We start from the raw sequence: 18,884 nt of genomic DNA, 5'->3' as shown, positions 1-18,884 counted from the left end.
CTATTTTTTGTGCAATTTATATCGAATACCACAAATAATATCCCAAACCATGTGACAGAAATTTACATCACTATGCAGTTGTTTCACTTCTATTGTATGACGAAAATGTTTTTTATTAAATATTTATTTTATGTTATTTTTGTAGAGAAATTTAGAATGGGATATTGAAGATCTGCCAAGGTAGGTGGGTCACTCCGGTGCAAATATCATAAATGCAAAGGGTATTCTACAATATCATGCAGTAAAGTTGGAATTAATCTGTGTCTAAATAAGAATAAAGTTTTTTTAAAATTATCATCAGGAATAAAAATGATACAAAGATATATTATTTTTTTTTATTTACTTTGCACTGAACTTAACATGTAAATCTGCATGATGATGGATATTTCCATCATACTGTTTTTCAATTATTTTATATCATAAATTTATACTAGGATTTTTTATTTATTTATTTTGAATACTCAAATCCATGAAAGATTTTCAATGACATTTTTAATTCCATCCAAACATTTTACATTTTCAAGAGCTGACCCTAATTAAACCCTCAAGTAATTTTGTGTAAACCTTCATTTACTTTTTAGAGTTATTTCTCTGGTAGTTTCAGCCATAAAGCAATGGAACTTTCTTTTATTGTATGTGTTAGGAAATTGAGAATTATTTTTAAAAGAAGCGCGACTAATAAAGCCAGGGACATACATAAAAATTTAGATTTCATAATTCTTTTCAATGTTATATTTACTGACACAAACAACATAAAATACACTCAGTCGATAAATTAAGGATAATGCAAGTTCAGGAGAAGAAAGAGTCAGAAACAAAACAAATGTGACTTATTTGTAAAGCTTATTTATTAAACAAAAGGTAAAGAGCAAAAACATGCTATATGTTTGATATCATTAATAAAAATTGCGATTTTTTGCTCCCTGGGGCAAATTGCAAATATATATATATATATATATATATATATATATATATATATATATATATATATATATATATATATATATATATATATATATATATATATATATTTACAAAACCCAATATTACATGGTTGGTATGATGATTAATACATAGTATGTCTCACAGACGATGCAATACAGTCCGTACAATGCCTAGGTATGCTGAGTATCAAATTATCAATATGATCTCGGGGAATATTACACCACTCATCAAGCAATGCTCTCCGAAGTTCCGGTAGATATGTAGGAGGTGGTTGACAGGCTGCAACTCGTCGGCCAAGCATGTCTCACACATGCTCTACTGGATTCAAGCTCGGTGAGAATGTTGGCCAGTCCATACGGGGGATATCCTGCGATCGAAGGCATTCGTTTACGATGTTTTCACGGTGAGGACGGGCGTTGTCATCCATAAACACGAATTCTGTGTCCATGGCGTCCCGAAACAAACGTAAATGTTGTTCCAGAATGACGTCCCGATAGATTTGGCCTGTCATGGTTCCAATTTGAGCATGCAGATCAGTTCTGGAACCAAGAATAATTCCTCCCCAAACGAGCAATCCTGCAACACCGTAACGGGGTCGTTCAATGATGTTCTCTTGGTGGTAACGGGTAAATGGCACTCTCCATATGAAAGTCTGGCGAGAATCAGACTGCAAGCTAAACCTGGACTAGGCGGAAAACATCACACAAGCCCACTATTGCTTTGTCCATAATGCATGCTCTCTACTTCAGGCTAACCGCAGGCGACAGAGAGTTGCAGTAAGTGGAACACATCTGACAGGCCTACGAGCATATAGACCAATCTGCCCTAAGCGTCTGTACACGGTCTGCCTTGAAACTGTCGTACCAGTGGCTGAAGAGAGCTGACGAGACAGGTCTGATGCTGTACTCCGCCTGTTTCTTTTGGCATAACTGCCAAATGCCTGTCCTCATTTGGCGTTGTAACTCGAGGATGACCTGTGCTGTTACGTCTACTCGCATTACCATCATCTTGGAATCGTTGCCAAAGCCTGGAGATGACACTCTGGGCGATTCCATGTTCCTCGGTTACTTCCAGCTTTGTACGCCCGCATTCCAGACGGCCGATAATTCTACCACGTAAAAAAAAATCATCCAAATGCGTCCTTTGTGCCATAACTATGCGGTCATTGCACTGAAAGGCTTATAAAGCGCTTGCGAACAATTTTACTTCTTTGCCTATATTCGTTATACATCACTCTCTTACACTCTCCTCATTGTGACCTACTATCGGTGTCATCTGGGGGCTTCCTGCAATTCGCATGTGATTTTTGAAGATGTGTGTGGTCATTTTAAGCGTTATATATGTATTTTAGAGTTCGATTTCCGCGTGACTCTGAACTATCCTTAATTTATGGGCATGACTGTATAATCCTATTATTCATTTAAAGCATTTTTCTAATTGGAAATATATGCTAACCTTTAACAATTTAAAAATTCATTATTGGGTTACTATTAGAGAGGACACCCTCAATGGTGAAAGCGTATACAATAGTGACAAAATTGTGGAGACCTTTAAGAAAAAATCAGTATTTTATATGCTTGAGGGTTCAGAACACTAAGTTCTTTTTTAAAGTAATACCATAAAATTATATATGATAGAAAATATAATTATTCAAGATATTACTATAATAACTTTTATGCAGGAAATTTTATTATGACATAAGTTATATAAGAAAGAAAAGAGAAAACATGGAGAAATAGAGGATTTACAAACAATCTGACAATACCTCTTATTACGTTGTTGGATAACCTTTAGTCTTTAATACGGCCTTATAACGCCTTCCCATGGAGTGAACCAACTTTTTAAGCTCATTAGCTGTTATAATGTGAAACCAAGACTTAATTATTGTTTCAATTAATTGGATTTTATTGCTGGGTTATTGCCAACGCACAAGTTTCTTCAACCGCTTCCATAAATTTTCGATTGGGTTAAGATCTAGGCTATTTGGAGGCCACTCCAGTAAATCAATAAGATTATATTGAAACTACGTTTTGCACACATTTGCGACATGACATGGAACTGTTGAAATATAAATGCTTGATTGTCTTGGAAAAGATCATGAGAGGATGACTTCAATTTTGGCTCAAGTATTTCATTCATGCATTTTGGGGCATTTATATTTACATTTATCACAGAAATTCTACCTACACTTTTTGATGTTATGCAACCCCATACCATGACGCTAACTGGGTGTTTTAATGTATGCATTCAGTGTGTAAGTGTTCAGGATACATATCTTCGTCACTTCTTCATCTTATGTATTTTAGGCCATCGCTACCAAATAAGGAAATTTTGGTCTCACCACTTCAAATAACACTGTCCCATTGTCCTTTTAACATGGGTTTTAGCCCAGTTTAATCTTTTAAACCTATTTTTCAAAGATAAAAATAACTTTTTTCTAGGAATTCTAGGATTTTGATCAAATTCTTTCCTTCTGTATCGAATAGACCTTGCACTAACCTTTACATTACAATATGTCATTTTTTCTTCGATACTCACAGATGATTTCCTTCTGTCACGTAAGCTAAATCTTTCGATTCTCCTATCATCAGGTGATGTGCATCTTTTTCTTCCTTAACCGGTTTTGTTTTGTAAAGATTGAGTTTCCTTATATCTCTTCAAAAAATTGAGAAATGCCATCTTTGGTTAAGTTTCCACCAATTTTTCTTCTGATTTCTTAATAATTATAGCCTTGGTTGCTCAAGAGCACTTTTTTACATGCTTTATAAGTGACCGGTCAACTGTTTGGGCCATTTCTATAATTTTATATCATGCTTCATATGCTTACTAAATTAAAGAAAACGATAAAAAAACAACCAGTTTATTAGCAGTCACTTAACACACTGACAAATGTTTTCGTTTGAACTCCAATAAATGATATGAAGAGTTTAATCCTAATGTAATCTAATTAATTCTTTTACAAAACAAAACGATACCTGATTAGCTCTTTAAACACTCAAGCTTATTGGCTGCTTTCAGTTGAAGAAAAGCTACTCATATCAAATTAAGTAAGTTGTGCTCTTTTCCTTTGTTATTTAGCTGTAACTTTTGATAGAATTAAAATAATTAAACAAACTTTATTACAATGTGTTTATAATTAAATTATTTCCCCAGTTATATATAATATTAGTGTAATACTCTAAATATATTATAGATGCCAGCCTTCAAACCTCAAAAATGATCTTGTTCTCCACAATTTTGCCCACCACTGTAAATATTGAAGCCAACAAATGAGAAAAAATATATTCTAAATTATAAAAGTGTTAGATGCACATCGGAAACTAAGTATGCACTAAGCAATGTATGAGCTTGCCTCACATCGAAATATAGAACTATTCTATAATTTGTTGATACAGAGATTCTATCTAGCACAATGTTGTCAAATATCGTGAATTTAGTCGGAACTTACACCTAATGGGAGTGAATAACTCCAACTGAAAAGTACAAATTTTATTTGCGTTATTTAGCTGAAAAGTCAAATTTGTGCTTCGTAAATCATAGAAATAACGTTAATCGCAGAAATTTAACGAATTAACCACCCGCTGTCATTTCTCCAAGGGGTCGAGATGCGATCGGCACGAATAATTTAAATGAATTAGAACCAACTCGTATTCATTTAGTCGCAGATTCAGCATTTCTGCCTGAATAATACTATTACCTTTACGATCGACGATACTTTTAACCTGATCCTGTATCTCCGCATTTCACTACTGTGATATTTGTAGATATTAATTTCCCTATATGTGGGCACTGCATTTAAAGATGAAAGGACATCTGTTCGTAATTAAATTTGGAGCATAATATTCATCCTTTGTAATAAGCTACATTAATCAGTTAAGAAATGTTGAAATACTCAAACAATCGTTTTTACGCAAAAGTATTGAAAAAAAAACTGATAATGCAAATACAAGGTACATAACTTTCCTTTTTAGGCACGTTTTTTGTCATTTTAATCAGCATTACGATTTAATTAAAATTAGTAACATTTAATGCAACACACGTTGTTATTTATTTTGTCTGCATTTTTTTATTGCAATGAAACCTGCTTAAATGCAATTTTATATTCACTCAAACTAATATAAAGTAAAATATTTAAATCAAACATATCAAAACTTCAATTGATAATTATAATGTACGCCAAGTGTGCCAAACTCAAATTCTAGGGCAAGCTAAAATAAACAAAGTTATATAGGCCACAAATAAGCATTTCTTAATTTTTATATAAATATAAACTTACTTCGAAAATATTGTATCAAAAATACAGAGACAATGGTACAACTAATATTTGGTAAAAGCAAAGCAGCAATCTCGATTACCGCCGTTTGCTTATGGTTTGGAATTGCTTCCATATCTTTGGAGAAAAATGAGAAAAGAAAGTAAAATTTTCATTCCAACCTTGTTTCAAATTTAGTTCTAAAGTTTAAAAATATTTTTGCGCACTTTGTGATATGATGTATAATGTTCTATGAAGAGTCTTAATATGTTATTTCCACAATAGCATTAGTATACGGGTAAGTGGACTGGCCATAAAATATTCTCTGCTATTGTGGGGAAGGAATGATGTGTATGATAATAGGTCATTGGCAAATTTATTAATAATAAATATGCATAATTTGGAATTCTATAGGAAAAGCTACAAAATTTTTACTAAAAATTTTGTTACGTACCATTATATTTGCCAGGCTGCATAGTTATCCATTGTGAGTTTGACATCCTTGGTGTACACTTTTCTTAAAGCAGACTTAATAAAAAACAATCTATACTAATCATTTAATACATTACTATCAAATTTTAAAGTTTACTTTCTATTCTATAATATTAATAAGGCACAATATATGCTTTTCAAACCTATTTTGAGCTTAAAATACACATTAAACTAAATCAACTAATTGCATTCATATTCGAAAATCGCAAAAAACATTTTGCTAAGCTAATGAAAGAAATGTTACGCGGCGTCTTTAGAATTAAATGAAATCAGAAAATATCATAAGTAATTAGATTTTTAATCAAATTAAAATTTGGCTTCTAAATTAAAAAGAAATTTTTAATGTACGACTATTTTTTCAACTTAAAATGAAATTGTCTACTTACCCTTTTGTGTACGGCGGCTCCAGATCAAATATAAAAAATACAAGCTTCAGAGTTTCGAATTCATGCCCTATGAAGTTATAAAAGCATTCCACATTCTCACTATAATTATCTGGATAATCAGGGGAGGAAAAATTCCCTACCTTGCTTATTTTGCTATCAAACTGAAAGAGGCACCGGGCTGTAAATATGAAATAAATATATTTAGACATGTGTGATAATTATATGAATAGATATATTTAGACATGTGTTATAATGTCTCATTTTTAGAAAATAAGACATTATAAATGACAAATTAGCTATCAAAATAATTCTGGAAGTCACATAAATTTTGAAGAAATTTTATCATCCTTTTTTTCTGATGATATTACTTTCTAATTTCAGACTATATTTTTAATGTCAATTGTTTTGTTCAAATTTAAAGCAAATTAGCACATTTTTACACATTTTAATACTATAAAATGCTGTTTTTTTCTTCTATCTATTTTCGGAACTTTAGATAAAGAGTATGGAAAACATTGAAATTTTTTAACGTTTTATTTTTCCATGACTATCTATGTTAATGGAGAAATTTGACAATCAACGACAGTTTCTTTTTGAAATATTATGTATGCGTGCACATTGGTGTGTTTATATTTGAAACGGTGGCAAATATTAAGTTTCAAAAAAATTTTTAAAAATTGAAACGAGTGCGTCGCAATTCAAAATATGTTTAAAATATTAAACAAGAGAACAATGAATGGCTTCTGCCAGATTTTAAACAGCATTAAAAAAAATGTATCTGTTTTAATAGTTGATGTATAATAAAGTGGTGTGAATAGTACATATTTCATAGATTCACAAAAACGATGCTTTCAAAGCTTTTGCTTGCTAAAAATTTTCTCTGATATATTATTATACTTTTGTAATATGTTAAAATGCAACTGAGAGAAACTCTGAATTTTATCTCTGCAATAGATTTAGAGTGTTTTTTTTCTCAACTGACTCAATAAAGAGTTTTCTTTTATACTGTTACATATCTTTTTCAAATGTTATGTGTGCGTGTACATTGGTGTAAGTGTTCATGTTTGATACAGTTTCAAATATGAACCAAGGGCAAATATAATGATTTTTGATTATGACTTCAGTAAGCATAGTATATCTTGAAACTTTACGATTAACATATTTCACTATTTTTAGTAACCGTTAGCAACTGTAAATAGTTATGTATGTAAGTCAAACTTCCTAAAAAAAAACGTTGTTAACAAACTCTTTAGAAGAATTTTGTAGATCTAAATTAAAAAGCAAAACATTTAACATAATTTATTATTGCTTTGTTTAAAATCTTGGTTTAGTAAAAAATTATACATCCATAATCAACATAATCAGTATGTTTGGGTTTTCAATAATTCTGCGAACTCCAAAACTTATCCATTTCTTCTTGCATATTCAGAACACTTTTGGAATTCCCTTACATAATCAGAGACACAAAATAATTTGTGGCGGATTGGATTGAGCGAAGATAGAACCTGGGACCTTGTGGTTCGCAGCCCAGTAACATGACCTCGATACAAAAGCAATTGCTCCTGTAGCGTAGCTGTTAACTGGCTTATAAGCTTTTCACCACAGCATTAACACGCTAGCATTGTCTGGCTAAGTTAAATATTTTCGACCCTGTTTATCTGCAATTAAATCTTGAATGATAAAGGCGGATGTTGATTAACAGATAGATGTAAATTTACTATTAAATTATTCTTTGAGGTACTAAATTATATGCACTTTGTTACAATACAGTCACTATGGTTAATCAATTTTATTACTTCTATTCATTAAAATTCTTTGTCTACTTTATTGTACATTGAGTGATAAAGATCTCAGGTGTATGTGTATGTGTACGCTTTATCTTTGAATATTGTACAAAAAACCTTTCTTAAGGGTCTGTTCGACTTCCACAAAACATTGATTTAAATACCATTTATAATTTGAAGCTTTACTAAACATAAAATTTAACACCGTCAGCTTAATTGATTCATTATATGCTAAATCATACATCAGTGACATCTTCGCTTACAATATCACGAGGTAAGTAAGGAATTCTAATAACCTGGATATGGCTCGTTTTATGTCTTTTATTATTATCTCCATATTTCTATCCTGAAGAATGAGCAGCAGCCTCATAAAAAGAAAATTCATGTCTGAAAGAGCCATTAAAACTGAGAACGATCTACCTGTTTTCTATTCATAACGATGATCAGCTTCAAACTCGATGAGGCTAAACGATTGCAGGGGTTAACGACTAGAAACTGTTTCGATTGAATCGGATATTGTTATTGACAAACCAATAACGAAAATACAATGGTTAGCACAATGAGGAAGATTTCAGTAGTTGTATTATTCAAATATGTTATACTATTTGACAGAGCAGCTTTATTTAAAAGATATTTTGAATTATCAATCAGATCAAGAAGATATAATTAAAATTTATAATTTATGCCCTCTAGCAGAAGAATGAATATTACTTATACACAGTAGAGATCAAAAGCTGCGAAAAATATCCTTTACAAACTGGATCCTTTTCAAATTTATTACCCTGCCTAAAATCAATACACTTTTCTACTTCTATTAAATGATAAGTGATTTGATGAAACTATGATGCATAGAAATGATTCAAATTTTAATTATTTTCAAGCCATGAAGTAAAGCTCCATGTTTTAGGTTATTCGAGAAGTTTCTGCCGATGTTCAGTTGCTTGCTCTAATCATTATGGAACTGCTATTATCAGCTTTTCAATTTAGAAATTTTCTGAAAGGTAAGGCTTTAGCCAGTATATTGATTTATTTATCAATAACAATGGCTTAATTTTGTTTATTTGTCATCAGTACAAATATGGAGAATAAAAATATCCAGTTTCGGCATCTAATAAATTTTTAATACAATAAAAGCAAGAATTCCTTTCAAGCCGTTAAAAAGAATGTGGTGTTTACGGAGTTCACGAATGAACAGTGTACAAATAATTCTGAAGGTACAAATTGGGCTTTACAGTTGGCAACACTCCATGGTCATCAATCTATCCATGGCTGATGAAAATTAGAGCGATGATCACAATTAGTAATCACAAATTACCACCACGAAACAGCAGCTTAAGTCGAAATGCTGAAATCAAACATTTTGAGCATTTGATGTGCCTTAAATGTTTGAAAACAGCACAAACTTTAAATGAACCCTATTTCCAGTCCATGTGATTTATTGTTTCCCACAGCAAAAACGATTCATTTTTAAAATTGCAGAAGAGTAATGGATCTTCTACAGTCATGCTAGCTACAATGTCAAGGGGTCCAACTTCAACAGGTCAGTGTCAAAATTCTTAAAGTGAAACATCATCAACCACTTCAAAAGCCAATATCTCGTACGAGGAAGATATACTTTGTTTGTTGCTGGTGGGATTGGAAGGATATTATTCCAATACGAAGCACTATCGCTTAATAATACAAATATTTCGGCTAAATAAAATAGCCAGATGGACAGGTTGAAGCAAGCCATTGACCAGAAATACTCAGAAGTAGCCAATCATAAAGGGGTGATTTCTCACCAGGATAACGCTAAATAAACCACATTTATCACCACTATCAAGCGGAAGTTGTTGGAGCCAGTCTGAAATGTCTCACCACACATACCATACAGCTCTGACATTGTACCTTCGGATTACTATCTGTTCCACTCTATGCAATGTTCGTTAAAGTAAGGAAAATTAAATTTTCTGAAGGAATGCGAATTGCCGGCTTTTATTGATAAACAGAATAAGTTCCATGAGATTTTCTTAAGTAAAGCAAATCCTTATCAAATAAATTGGTCCGTACATTATTAAATAAACTTCGTTGGTAATGCAAGTAAAATCCTTTTTCAATTTACTATAAAAATTAGCGGATATTTCATAAATAATCTAATATTTTAAATAGATTTTTAGTAGTACATTTTTTTTTCCTTTTCTGAAATCTGAAGAATTACAAAAAGATCACCTCTTTATCTCTTTTAACTGCAATCAGAAACAATTTAATCCAAAAATTTTTCAATCCATTAATTTTTCACTAGGTATTTCAAATTAGGTTATTGAAAGAGCTCAATTCTCGATTATAAAAATTTAAGTAAGAAATGAACTAATTTAATATCTAAATGGAATTGAACTTTTGCTTTGATCTTAGTAAAATATAATTTTATCTTGTTATGAGGAAGACTAGCGATTTAAAGTGATAATTATTTATAATTAATGAATAATAATTGCAACAAAATATACTGATATTTAATGTATGCTATGAGATAATATATTTTCATTAATGTATTTTTATTAGTATACTTAAACCGCCTACGCATTTGTAGAATTTTTCTTCAATTTTAGCTATAGAATCCAAGATCAAAGGAGGAAAGGAAAGGAGTTACTATTATTCCAATTAATAAAAATAAAGGATTTTCAATCGTACAAGTATATCTTTTCTAGGAAATACTTAAATATTTTCATTATCAATAAAAATCTGTAACTTTGGGTCAATACATTTTGATTCTGACTTATTAACCCTTCTTTGCGTGATTTTTTTTTTTTTTTTGTGAAATACATCAGGGTGATACAATTCATGCTCTAGACAAAAGGGAAAATTCTAAAAAAATTCTAGTATAAATATATAAAATAATTTAAAAACAATATGATGCGAATATGCATCACCATGCAAATTTACATGTTAAACTCATTACAAAATCTTCAATGTCCCTCTGTACAAAATTTCTCCACTCATTATCGCTTTTATTAGCAAAAAAATCTCAGATTAGTTATAAAAAATATTCAAGAAATGGCACGTTTCTTCCAACCCCAACAAACAACGGAATGACAAGTTCAAACCTGCTATAAAGAATTGTGATATTTTTTTTTGACAGCTACGTTCCTTTTTACACAATAATAATGAAAAAAGTTGCCAGCAACAACCAATTTACAGTACAACTGTTTTGAGTACAATTTTTTGTTCACTAAATTTTATGATGGAAATTTCCATCATCATGCAAAGAAGGGTTAAAATAATATTACAAAGTTAAACGTTTAGAAGCTGAAAGAATAGTTTTCAAACAGTTTTAATTATTATTGAACGTACTAGTTAATAAATTTAAAATAACTTAATTTTAACTTATTAAATACTATCCTGTTCCCGCGATTACCCGATAGGATCATCCTATTAATAATACTTATTTAATTATGACAACCATCTTGAAAATCTGTAAATAATTTGTTTAAGCTGAAAGCACTAACTATTAAATTGGGGGAAAAAATGGAACAAAAAATGTATTCGTTTTTGAAATACATTTTGATACATGATTAGAAAGAAAATATGCTGAAGTAATGATATTGGATTTGCACTATTGGATAAATGCATATGATGCAGAATTATTCGAAAAATATGAAATTTTGTTAGTTTTTTTTTGTTTGTTTTAATGATGCATAATTACAATTATACTTTTAATTACAATCATTAAATATTCTTAAACTGATTATAAATTATATATGCAATCTAATAATCAACAAATGACTGATATTTTCCCTTGAATAGAATATCTTGGTGTAGATGAAAAGATGAATTTTTAAAAGTGAATGCAACAACTGTTTTTGATCCGATGCTAGAAAGAAATGCAAAAAAAGTTTTATGCATTAATTTCAACTGAAAAAACAAACAAATAAAATGCAAAAAATATCGTCTGAAAAAGCTAGTAAAAGAATGAAAATGAATTTAATTCTATTACAATGAAGCAAGACAATGCTCCAAATTATATTCATGATACATTTTGAAAATTTGTCAGAGCTAAGACAAAACGTCATAGTAATAAATTTAGAAATATTGAAAAGATGATTTTAAAGTTAGCAAGTAAATATAGAGTTCATATTTCATATAACTTTTTAACAAACGAAAATTATGTTATTTAAAGATTTGATGAAACAATGCAATCGATTTGATTTTTAATTATTACTATGTTTTATTTCAAATCATCTTAAAGAATCTCTTTTTTCAAAAAACGTTAAAAATGGCGAATAAATTGCATGCCTGCGTAGTAAATATAAGAGAAAAAATAAATTATTGGATTACAAGATGGTGTAAAAATTATTTTAGTGCAATAACTATTTCGGAAGTTATATCGAGTAAAAACTAAAGATTCATTTAACTTCTTATCAATTAAAATTTGAAAGAAAAAAGATGCTGTCACTTTCTTAAATAAATAGTATCGAATTCGGAAACTTTATTTTCTTATGCTCTGCTATATGGAACATCGACTCAGAAGTAAATACTCTCACTTTCGCTTTTACTAAAAGTAGATAAAAATTTAATATCTCTTTTTTTTGTTTTTCAAAAAATTAATAAAATACAATTAAAATTTTGAATAAATATAAGTCGTTTTTAGTTACAATAATAACAAATTGTTAATCCATATTTCAACTATCCAATATTCAAAAAGTAGCCTTATTGATAGATACAATGTCGCTACAATTGAAACATGAGAATTTCCTTATTAAAGTATCCTATGGAATTGTCTTCTTCCTTATGAGCACAACAGCCCCTTGCAGACCTAGGCTGCCACAACCACGCGCACTTTCCAGCGTTTTCTGTCCCCTCCCCCGCAACTCCCTTGCAGTTCTTTATCCTCAGAACACTCAGATCTCTTTCCACATCATCCAGCCACCTAATTGGAGGTCTTCCTCTGACCCGAGATCCCATAGCATTTTTAAAAGTGTATATTTTGAGGGCGCTGTTTACAGGGCTTCTCCAGATATGGCCGAGCCATCTTAACCTATTGATCCGGATAACCAGTGTTATCTGTAGTTGCCTATAGAGTTTGTAGAATTCAAAATTTAATCTAGTTAGCCAACATCCTCCCTCTTTAGTACTGGGCCAAAGATAGTTCTAAGGATCTTTCTCTCGAACATGTTCAGAGAACGTTGAATGTCCAAGTTTCACTTGCATAGAGCAGAACAGGCATAATAAGAGTCCTATAAATTCTTAGTTTAGTTTTTAGACTGATTAAGTTGGATCTTAGTGGTTGTTTCAATCTAAAAAAAAACATTTATTAGCCATTTTTATTCTGTTGTCTATTTCTGCTCTATTATTGTCATTAATCATTGTGCCAAGGTGTTTGAAGTGATCGACTTTTTCGAAGGTATGAGCGTTAATACAGAGAGGAACGCTGTGATTTATAGTACAAGGCGTTAATTCCATAAATTTGACTATGGAATTATAAATGTTGTAAAAAATAATCGAGTTCTTAATCAAAATGTCGATTTTGAAAAAATGTTTCAAAAATTATTTCCTGCAATTTACATCTAGAAACATATGTTGAAATTGAATAATATTTATCAGATATAGTCAATTTGCTTTCATTTGGTAATTTTATGCACAAATTATATGAAATAAAAATATTGGTGATCATTTCTTTCTTTTTTATCCAATTACATTCAAATATTTGTTGATTTTAACGTTTAATACTTCATCAAAATTTCAGTTAATTCCAACAAATAGAAGTTTTAACATTATTGGTTCTGATTTTTCCCTAATTTTCGAAATCAAGAGTTAATTACTGATCAATAATTCATTTTGCCAATTATCATATTAATTTTAAGAACAGAACTTTTTGTTGCATTTCAAAAAATCAACCAGATGCAAGAATTGGTTTTGAAAAATGCACAGAATGCTCCTGCCTCTACAAGGGTCACCTCAGATATGCGGATGAGAAGCTTTAGGTGGTTCTCCCTTTCCTGTTTGTAAAACGAAGAGTTGGTTTGAGTTGCCTCTACTCCAATCACGGACACACTTATTAAAGGAAGAGTTATATAACGTTGCCAATGAGTATTCAACCATAGTTCCAGCCAAATGTTGTCGTGAAAATTGCCATTCAGTTATCCCGAAAGCTACAGCAGGACGAGGGGGGGGAGGGTGCTTTGATGGTGCAGTACTCTCTAAGCATGAACTTTCTCATGAAAAAATATTTCCACTTGTGATTATTTTTAAGCCCATAAAACCATACTATGACGAAGAATGCCTTTTCTTCATGTCATTTTTAAGGAGCAGAATTTAGTTTAGTTTAATTATATTAACGTCCCATTTTAAAACAACACTAAGGTTATTTTGGGACGGACCTCGTAATTTTCAAACGCGGTCCGATGACGAGGACGACACCTGAGCTGGCACCCCAGCTCCAAACTTTCACATCACACCAGCAGGAGAACTGAGGAGCAGAAAATAATTATGTAAAGTCATTCCTTCTACCAGCACTAATTACTAACTTCTTGAATCATACTTATTTATAATGAAATGGTATTACACAGAGGACATTATATTGTCGCAAAAAGGAAGACCCGTATAGTCAACGTGGCTCAGAGATAAAGTTTGCGCTTGCAAAGCACAAGGTAAAGGTCCGAATACCAGCCAAGTCGTATTACTTTAATGGTTGAACTTTAATTTGAATTTCCTATTGTTCATTTGTTAATCTTCTAGAACTTTCTATATCCTTCTTTTTAATTCCAGATTATACTGTAAAGGTATAAATTCTGAGTTCCACAAGCAGTAGAATCAGTTCTTCGCCTGCATGTTACGAGTTGCTAAAAACTAATAAACTTGATATAGTGTTACTTTGTGACCTGTTATTCTTTGCATCTTCGTAACAATATTTTTTTAAAAAATTTGTACTTCTGTTGGGATATTTTAATTATATGATTTAAGTACTAAATCGTTTTACTTTTGTGATAAGGAAAAAAGGGAAGTTCATATCCTTAAACTAGGTTTAAATGATTAAATCCAAATCTTTTGCAAATCCTTTAAATGAACATTAGTCGACAAAGACAGGACATGGCATGCCATGTAAAAAAGACGGTAACTTATAACAATAATTGTTTTAAGGCCTGATAATCTCGATATTTGCTTGGGGGGTGGGGCAAAATTCGGGGGCGGTATTTTGCTGTGAGAAGAAAATTACTGATAAGTTAAATCCCAATAAATTGAAATTTACACATATCAATTTTTTTCTCTAAAAATTTACAGTTTGTATTTAAGCTATTTACAGTGGATAAAAATAGTTTCCGTACGGAAGACTGAAATAAAAATAAACTAGCATAATTTGTAATCCTTGCTTTTTATCTTTATAAACTACTTATATATTGTTAATATGAGTCTTTAAAAGGGAGTTTCATAATAAATTTATCTTTTTTACAAAACTCAGCAAGTTCGTTTGCAATTTTTAAGATAAATGGCGCGAAGTATCATGCAAAAAAAGTTTCCTTACGCAATATGAAAATTCCTCCTGACGTGCTCTACAACTAATCCACAGTAAATATTCGAAGTTTGATGGTTTGTCAGAGGGAAGAATACGACATAACAACAGTTGTTTAATTCCAATGCTTCCATTATCGTCTTAAAATGGAAATTCAGAAATCCATTCGAGAGTTAGTGATTCGGTTGTGAAAAAATGGATTAGTTATGAAAAAAAAATCAGTGAAATGACTTACAAACCAAAGTCTACAGTGCAGTATTTTATTGAAAGATACCGTGATGTGTAAACATTTGAGGATAGAGATCGATCCGGAAGAACTCTGAAGTGTTGTTTGTTGTTGTTGTTTCTTATGGCACTTGCCATGGACAAACCCGCTGTTACGAAGACAGCGATTTAAGTCGGTGGGGGAGCGTCTCTTTTTTTTAGTAGTGCCAACTAGAGCCAAGAGTACGACTTTGCTACTCACACATCACTCATTCGCTTGCGCAACCCCTTTTTCTAGGAGGGCACATTCACACATAGAACAACGGAAGAACAACCATGTCCAAACTGGGACTCGAACCCAAGACGACCAGATCATAGGGAAGACGAGCTACCCCTATTCCAGGAGGCCGACCGAACTCCGAAGTTAAATCGCTTGCATAAAAGAAATATCATGTGTAAGGTGCAAGATAATCCCTCGGATTAGTGAATCTCAACTTGCAAATGATTTAATGTTTAATTACAACATTAAATTCGCATCTTAAATTGTGAGAAATGTCATTTAAAAAAACGGTTATAATGGATGTGGGGCCCGTAAGAATCCTGTTATAAGCCTCTGCTACAGAAAAAGCGTCTCGAATTTACAAAGAAGCATATAAGCAAGCCTCAATTTTTTTTTGGGGGGGGGGGAGGAATCTGTCCTTTTTAGTAATGAATCAAAATTTAATATCCGTGGGTTAGATGGTCGAGTTATCATCTGGGGGGAATCAAAACAGCATATGTTACTTAAGAGTTTATATGGAACTGTGAAGCACGTTGATGGTTGGAATATGGTATGAGGGTGTATAAGTGCTGCTGGTATCGGATATTTATGTTTTATAGATGGAAATATGGATAGGTACATACATCTTGACATTCTAAAACAAAACGTTTTAACCAATGCAGATAAACTGACCCTTGAAATGGACTTTACTTTTCAACAGGACAACAATCCTAAGCACACCTCCAAGATTTGTTAAGAGTAATGTCTCTATAATGTTAGAAAACAGCTTCATAGCCCTTCCCAGTCTCCCTATTTAATCCTTATAGGACATTTATTGGAAGAAATCGGTTGTGAACTAAAAAAATATGACACAAAGAACAAGGTTGAACTCAAAAGGGTCATTCAAGACATTTGGAGTAGTATTTCTCCAGAAACAACAAAACAATTGATGGGGGTTATACCACAACATTTGAGAGAAATGATAAAGGCCAAAGGAATGCCTACCGATCATTAAATACAAGTTGGTCAGCATAAAAAAGGTTTTTCATGTACTATGTAAATACCGTACGGAAACTTTTTTTGTTCCTTATAAGTGGCATTTTTTTATTCTTTCAATTTAAGTATTTAATTTTCCTCACAGTTTTTCCTTTATAATATTCATAAATAATAAATTAAATTGAGTTAAACCAATTTTAAAATTTTCATTTTCATAACAAAATATTTTGTGCCAAAAATTAAGCTTTTATTAACAGTCATAGCTGCGTGCGGAGACTTTTTTTTACCCACTGTATGTCTAAAAGCATAGATATTTACAATTTAAAAAGTTTAAAATTAATTAATGAAAACATCCTTAAGAGAAAAGTGTGTTGAATTAAATAATCAAAAATGCTACACCTATATATTTTAAAATTTCAGAGGAAAACGGGAACGTTGTTGAATAAAAGTTTTGTAAATTAAAAAAAAAAGCTGTTTGTTGAATAACTAAAATTGTGTCTGAAATTTGAATTTATTCAATAGGTACAATTATTTATTTTTTGTTTCACGAAAATAATTGAATCAATAATATGAATAATGACAAGGAATTTAATCAGTTCATTGTTTCGATTTAAATTGAATAAAATCGCAAAATCAAGAATTATGAAATAGTTCTCAAAGATTATTTACAATGTTTCATTTTATAAACGAATCCTCAACATTTCCCCGTGATCTGGGCGTCCCGGGTTCGAGTCCCGGTTTGGGCATGGTTGTTCTTCTGTTGTTCTATCTGTGAGATGTGTGAATGTGCCCTCCTGTAAAAAGGGGTTGTGCAAGCGAATGAATGATGCGTGAGTGGCAAAGTCGTACTCTTGGCCCTAGTTGGCGCTGCTATAAAAAATAAGAGACGTTCCCCCTCAAGCTTAAATCGCTGTCTTCGTAACAGCGGGCTTGTCAGTGGCAAGTGCCATAAGAAACAAACAACAACAAACAATGTTTCATTTTATAAACGAATCCTCAACATTTCAAAAATGTAAAATCCCTTCAAAATCAAAATAATAGAGTTGTCTGAAGTTTTAGGTTGTATTTGAACATTTTGACTCTAAATGCAATAGAAAAAATATTAAGACTGGGAATGTAGGAATAATGATACAGAAACTTTTTTTTTTCATTTTAGTATTGAAAAGTTATGATTCCTCACCTTCAAAAAAGTCAAAAGAGAATGGTGAATCTAATTAATAAATACCCACAATAAAAACATTATTTATTTTAGTAAAGTACAAAACTGATAAATTTTGCTCTCTTATAAGATTTGATTTTACTTTTGAAACTGAAAATGGCACCATTTTTATATTAATATTAAAACTCGAAAAAATTAAAATTACTTTTTTTTATTCATGTTCATATTTGAGCTTTACTTGAACAGTGAAATGAATACAACTGCATTATTTGACAAGGGAATCAATTACAAGTCTTCTAATAAATAAGTATTAATCAATTAACTTAATTTTAATAAAATATAATCAGATAAATTAACAAAATGACTGCATATATTTTTATAATGAATTTAAAATCTAGTAAATGTGGAGATTTATATTTACTTTTGAAAAAGTTTTTTTACTTCTTGAGGTTAATAGTTGTAAATTTTTACCTTGATATTTGGTGTGGTTTTTATAGGTTGTTATTTAAAGTATCTTGTTTCATGTTTATAAGGAATAATTTTTTAATCACTTCCTTAGGGACAAAGCTCTAAAATCTTCTATATTTTTATGCTTTTGCTGATAATATATTTTTTTATCACTAATTATCAGTAAATTGATTAATTTTAATAAATTTTTCCGTAAATTTAGGAAAAAAGTATTTACAAGGTTTTTTTAATATTTATTATCATAATAATAAATTAAAGCTGAACAAGTAGAAAATGATAAGAATAAAAAAGATTTTGAAAACACACTTTTTTTAATTCAAGTCCTAACAAGATTTTATCAAAAATATGTGCTTTAGAAGAAAAATATTTTAATGCATAAGCTGCTGAAGACAATGGATAAGGAAATTAAACGCAGTGAATATTATAAAAATGGAACGTACTAAACTTTCATTAAAA

The 18,884-nt window shown here is 30.9% G+C and overlaps 1 protein-coding gene across 1 annotated transcript in view; it reads right to left on the bottom strand.

The window, feature by feature from the left end:
- The window catches only part of LOC129960836 (cubilin-like), a 131,616-nt gene that overhangs the window by 62,036 nt on the left and 50,696 nt on the right, over nt 1-18,884 (bottom strand). The window contains exon 3 of the mRNA XM_056074505.1: nt 6,076-6,253. Coding sequence (XP_055930480.1) covers nt 6,076-6,253 — 178 coding nt within the window. The remainder of the gene's footprint in view (nt 1-6,075; nt 6,254-18,884) is intronic.

Source organism: Argiope bruennichi, chromosome X2 (assembly GCF_947563725.1).
Source record: "Argiope bruennichi chromosome X2, qqArgBrue1.1, whole genome shotgun sequence".
In the NCBI taxonomy this organism is placed as follows: domain Eukaryota; kingdom Metazoa; phylum Arthropoda; class Arachnida; order Araneae; family Araneidae; genus Argiope; species Argiope bruennichi.
This window is presented reverse-complemented; position numbering and strand designations above follow the sequence as displayed.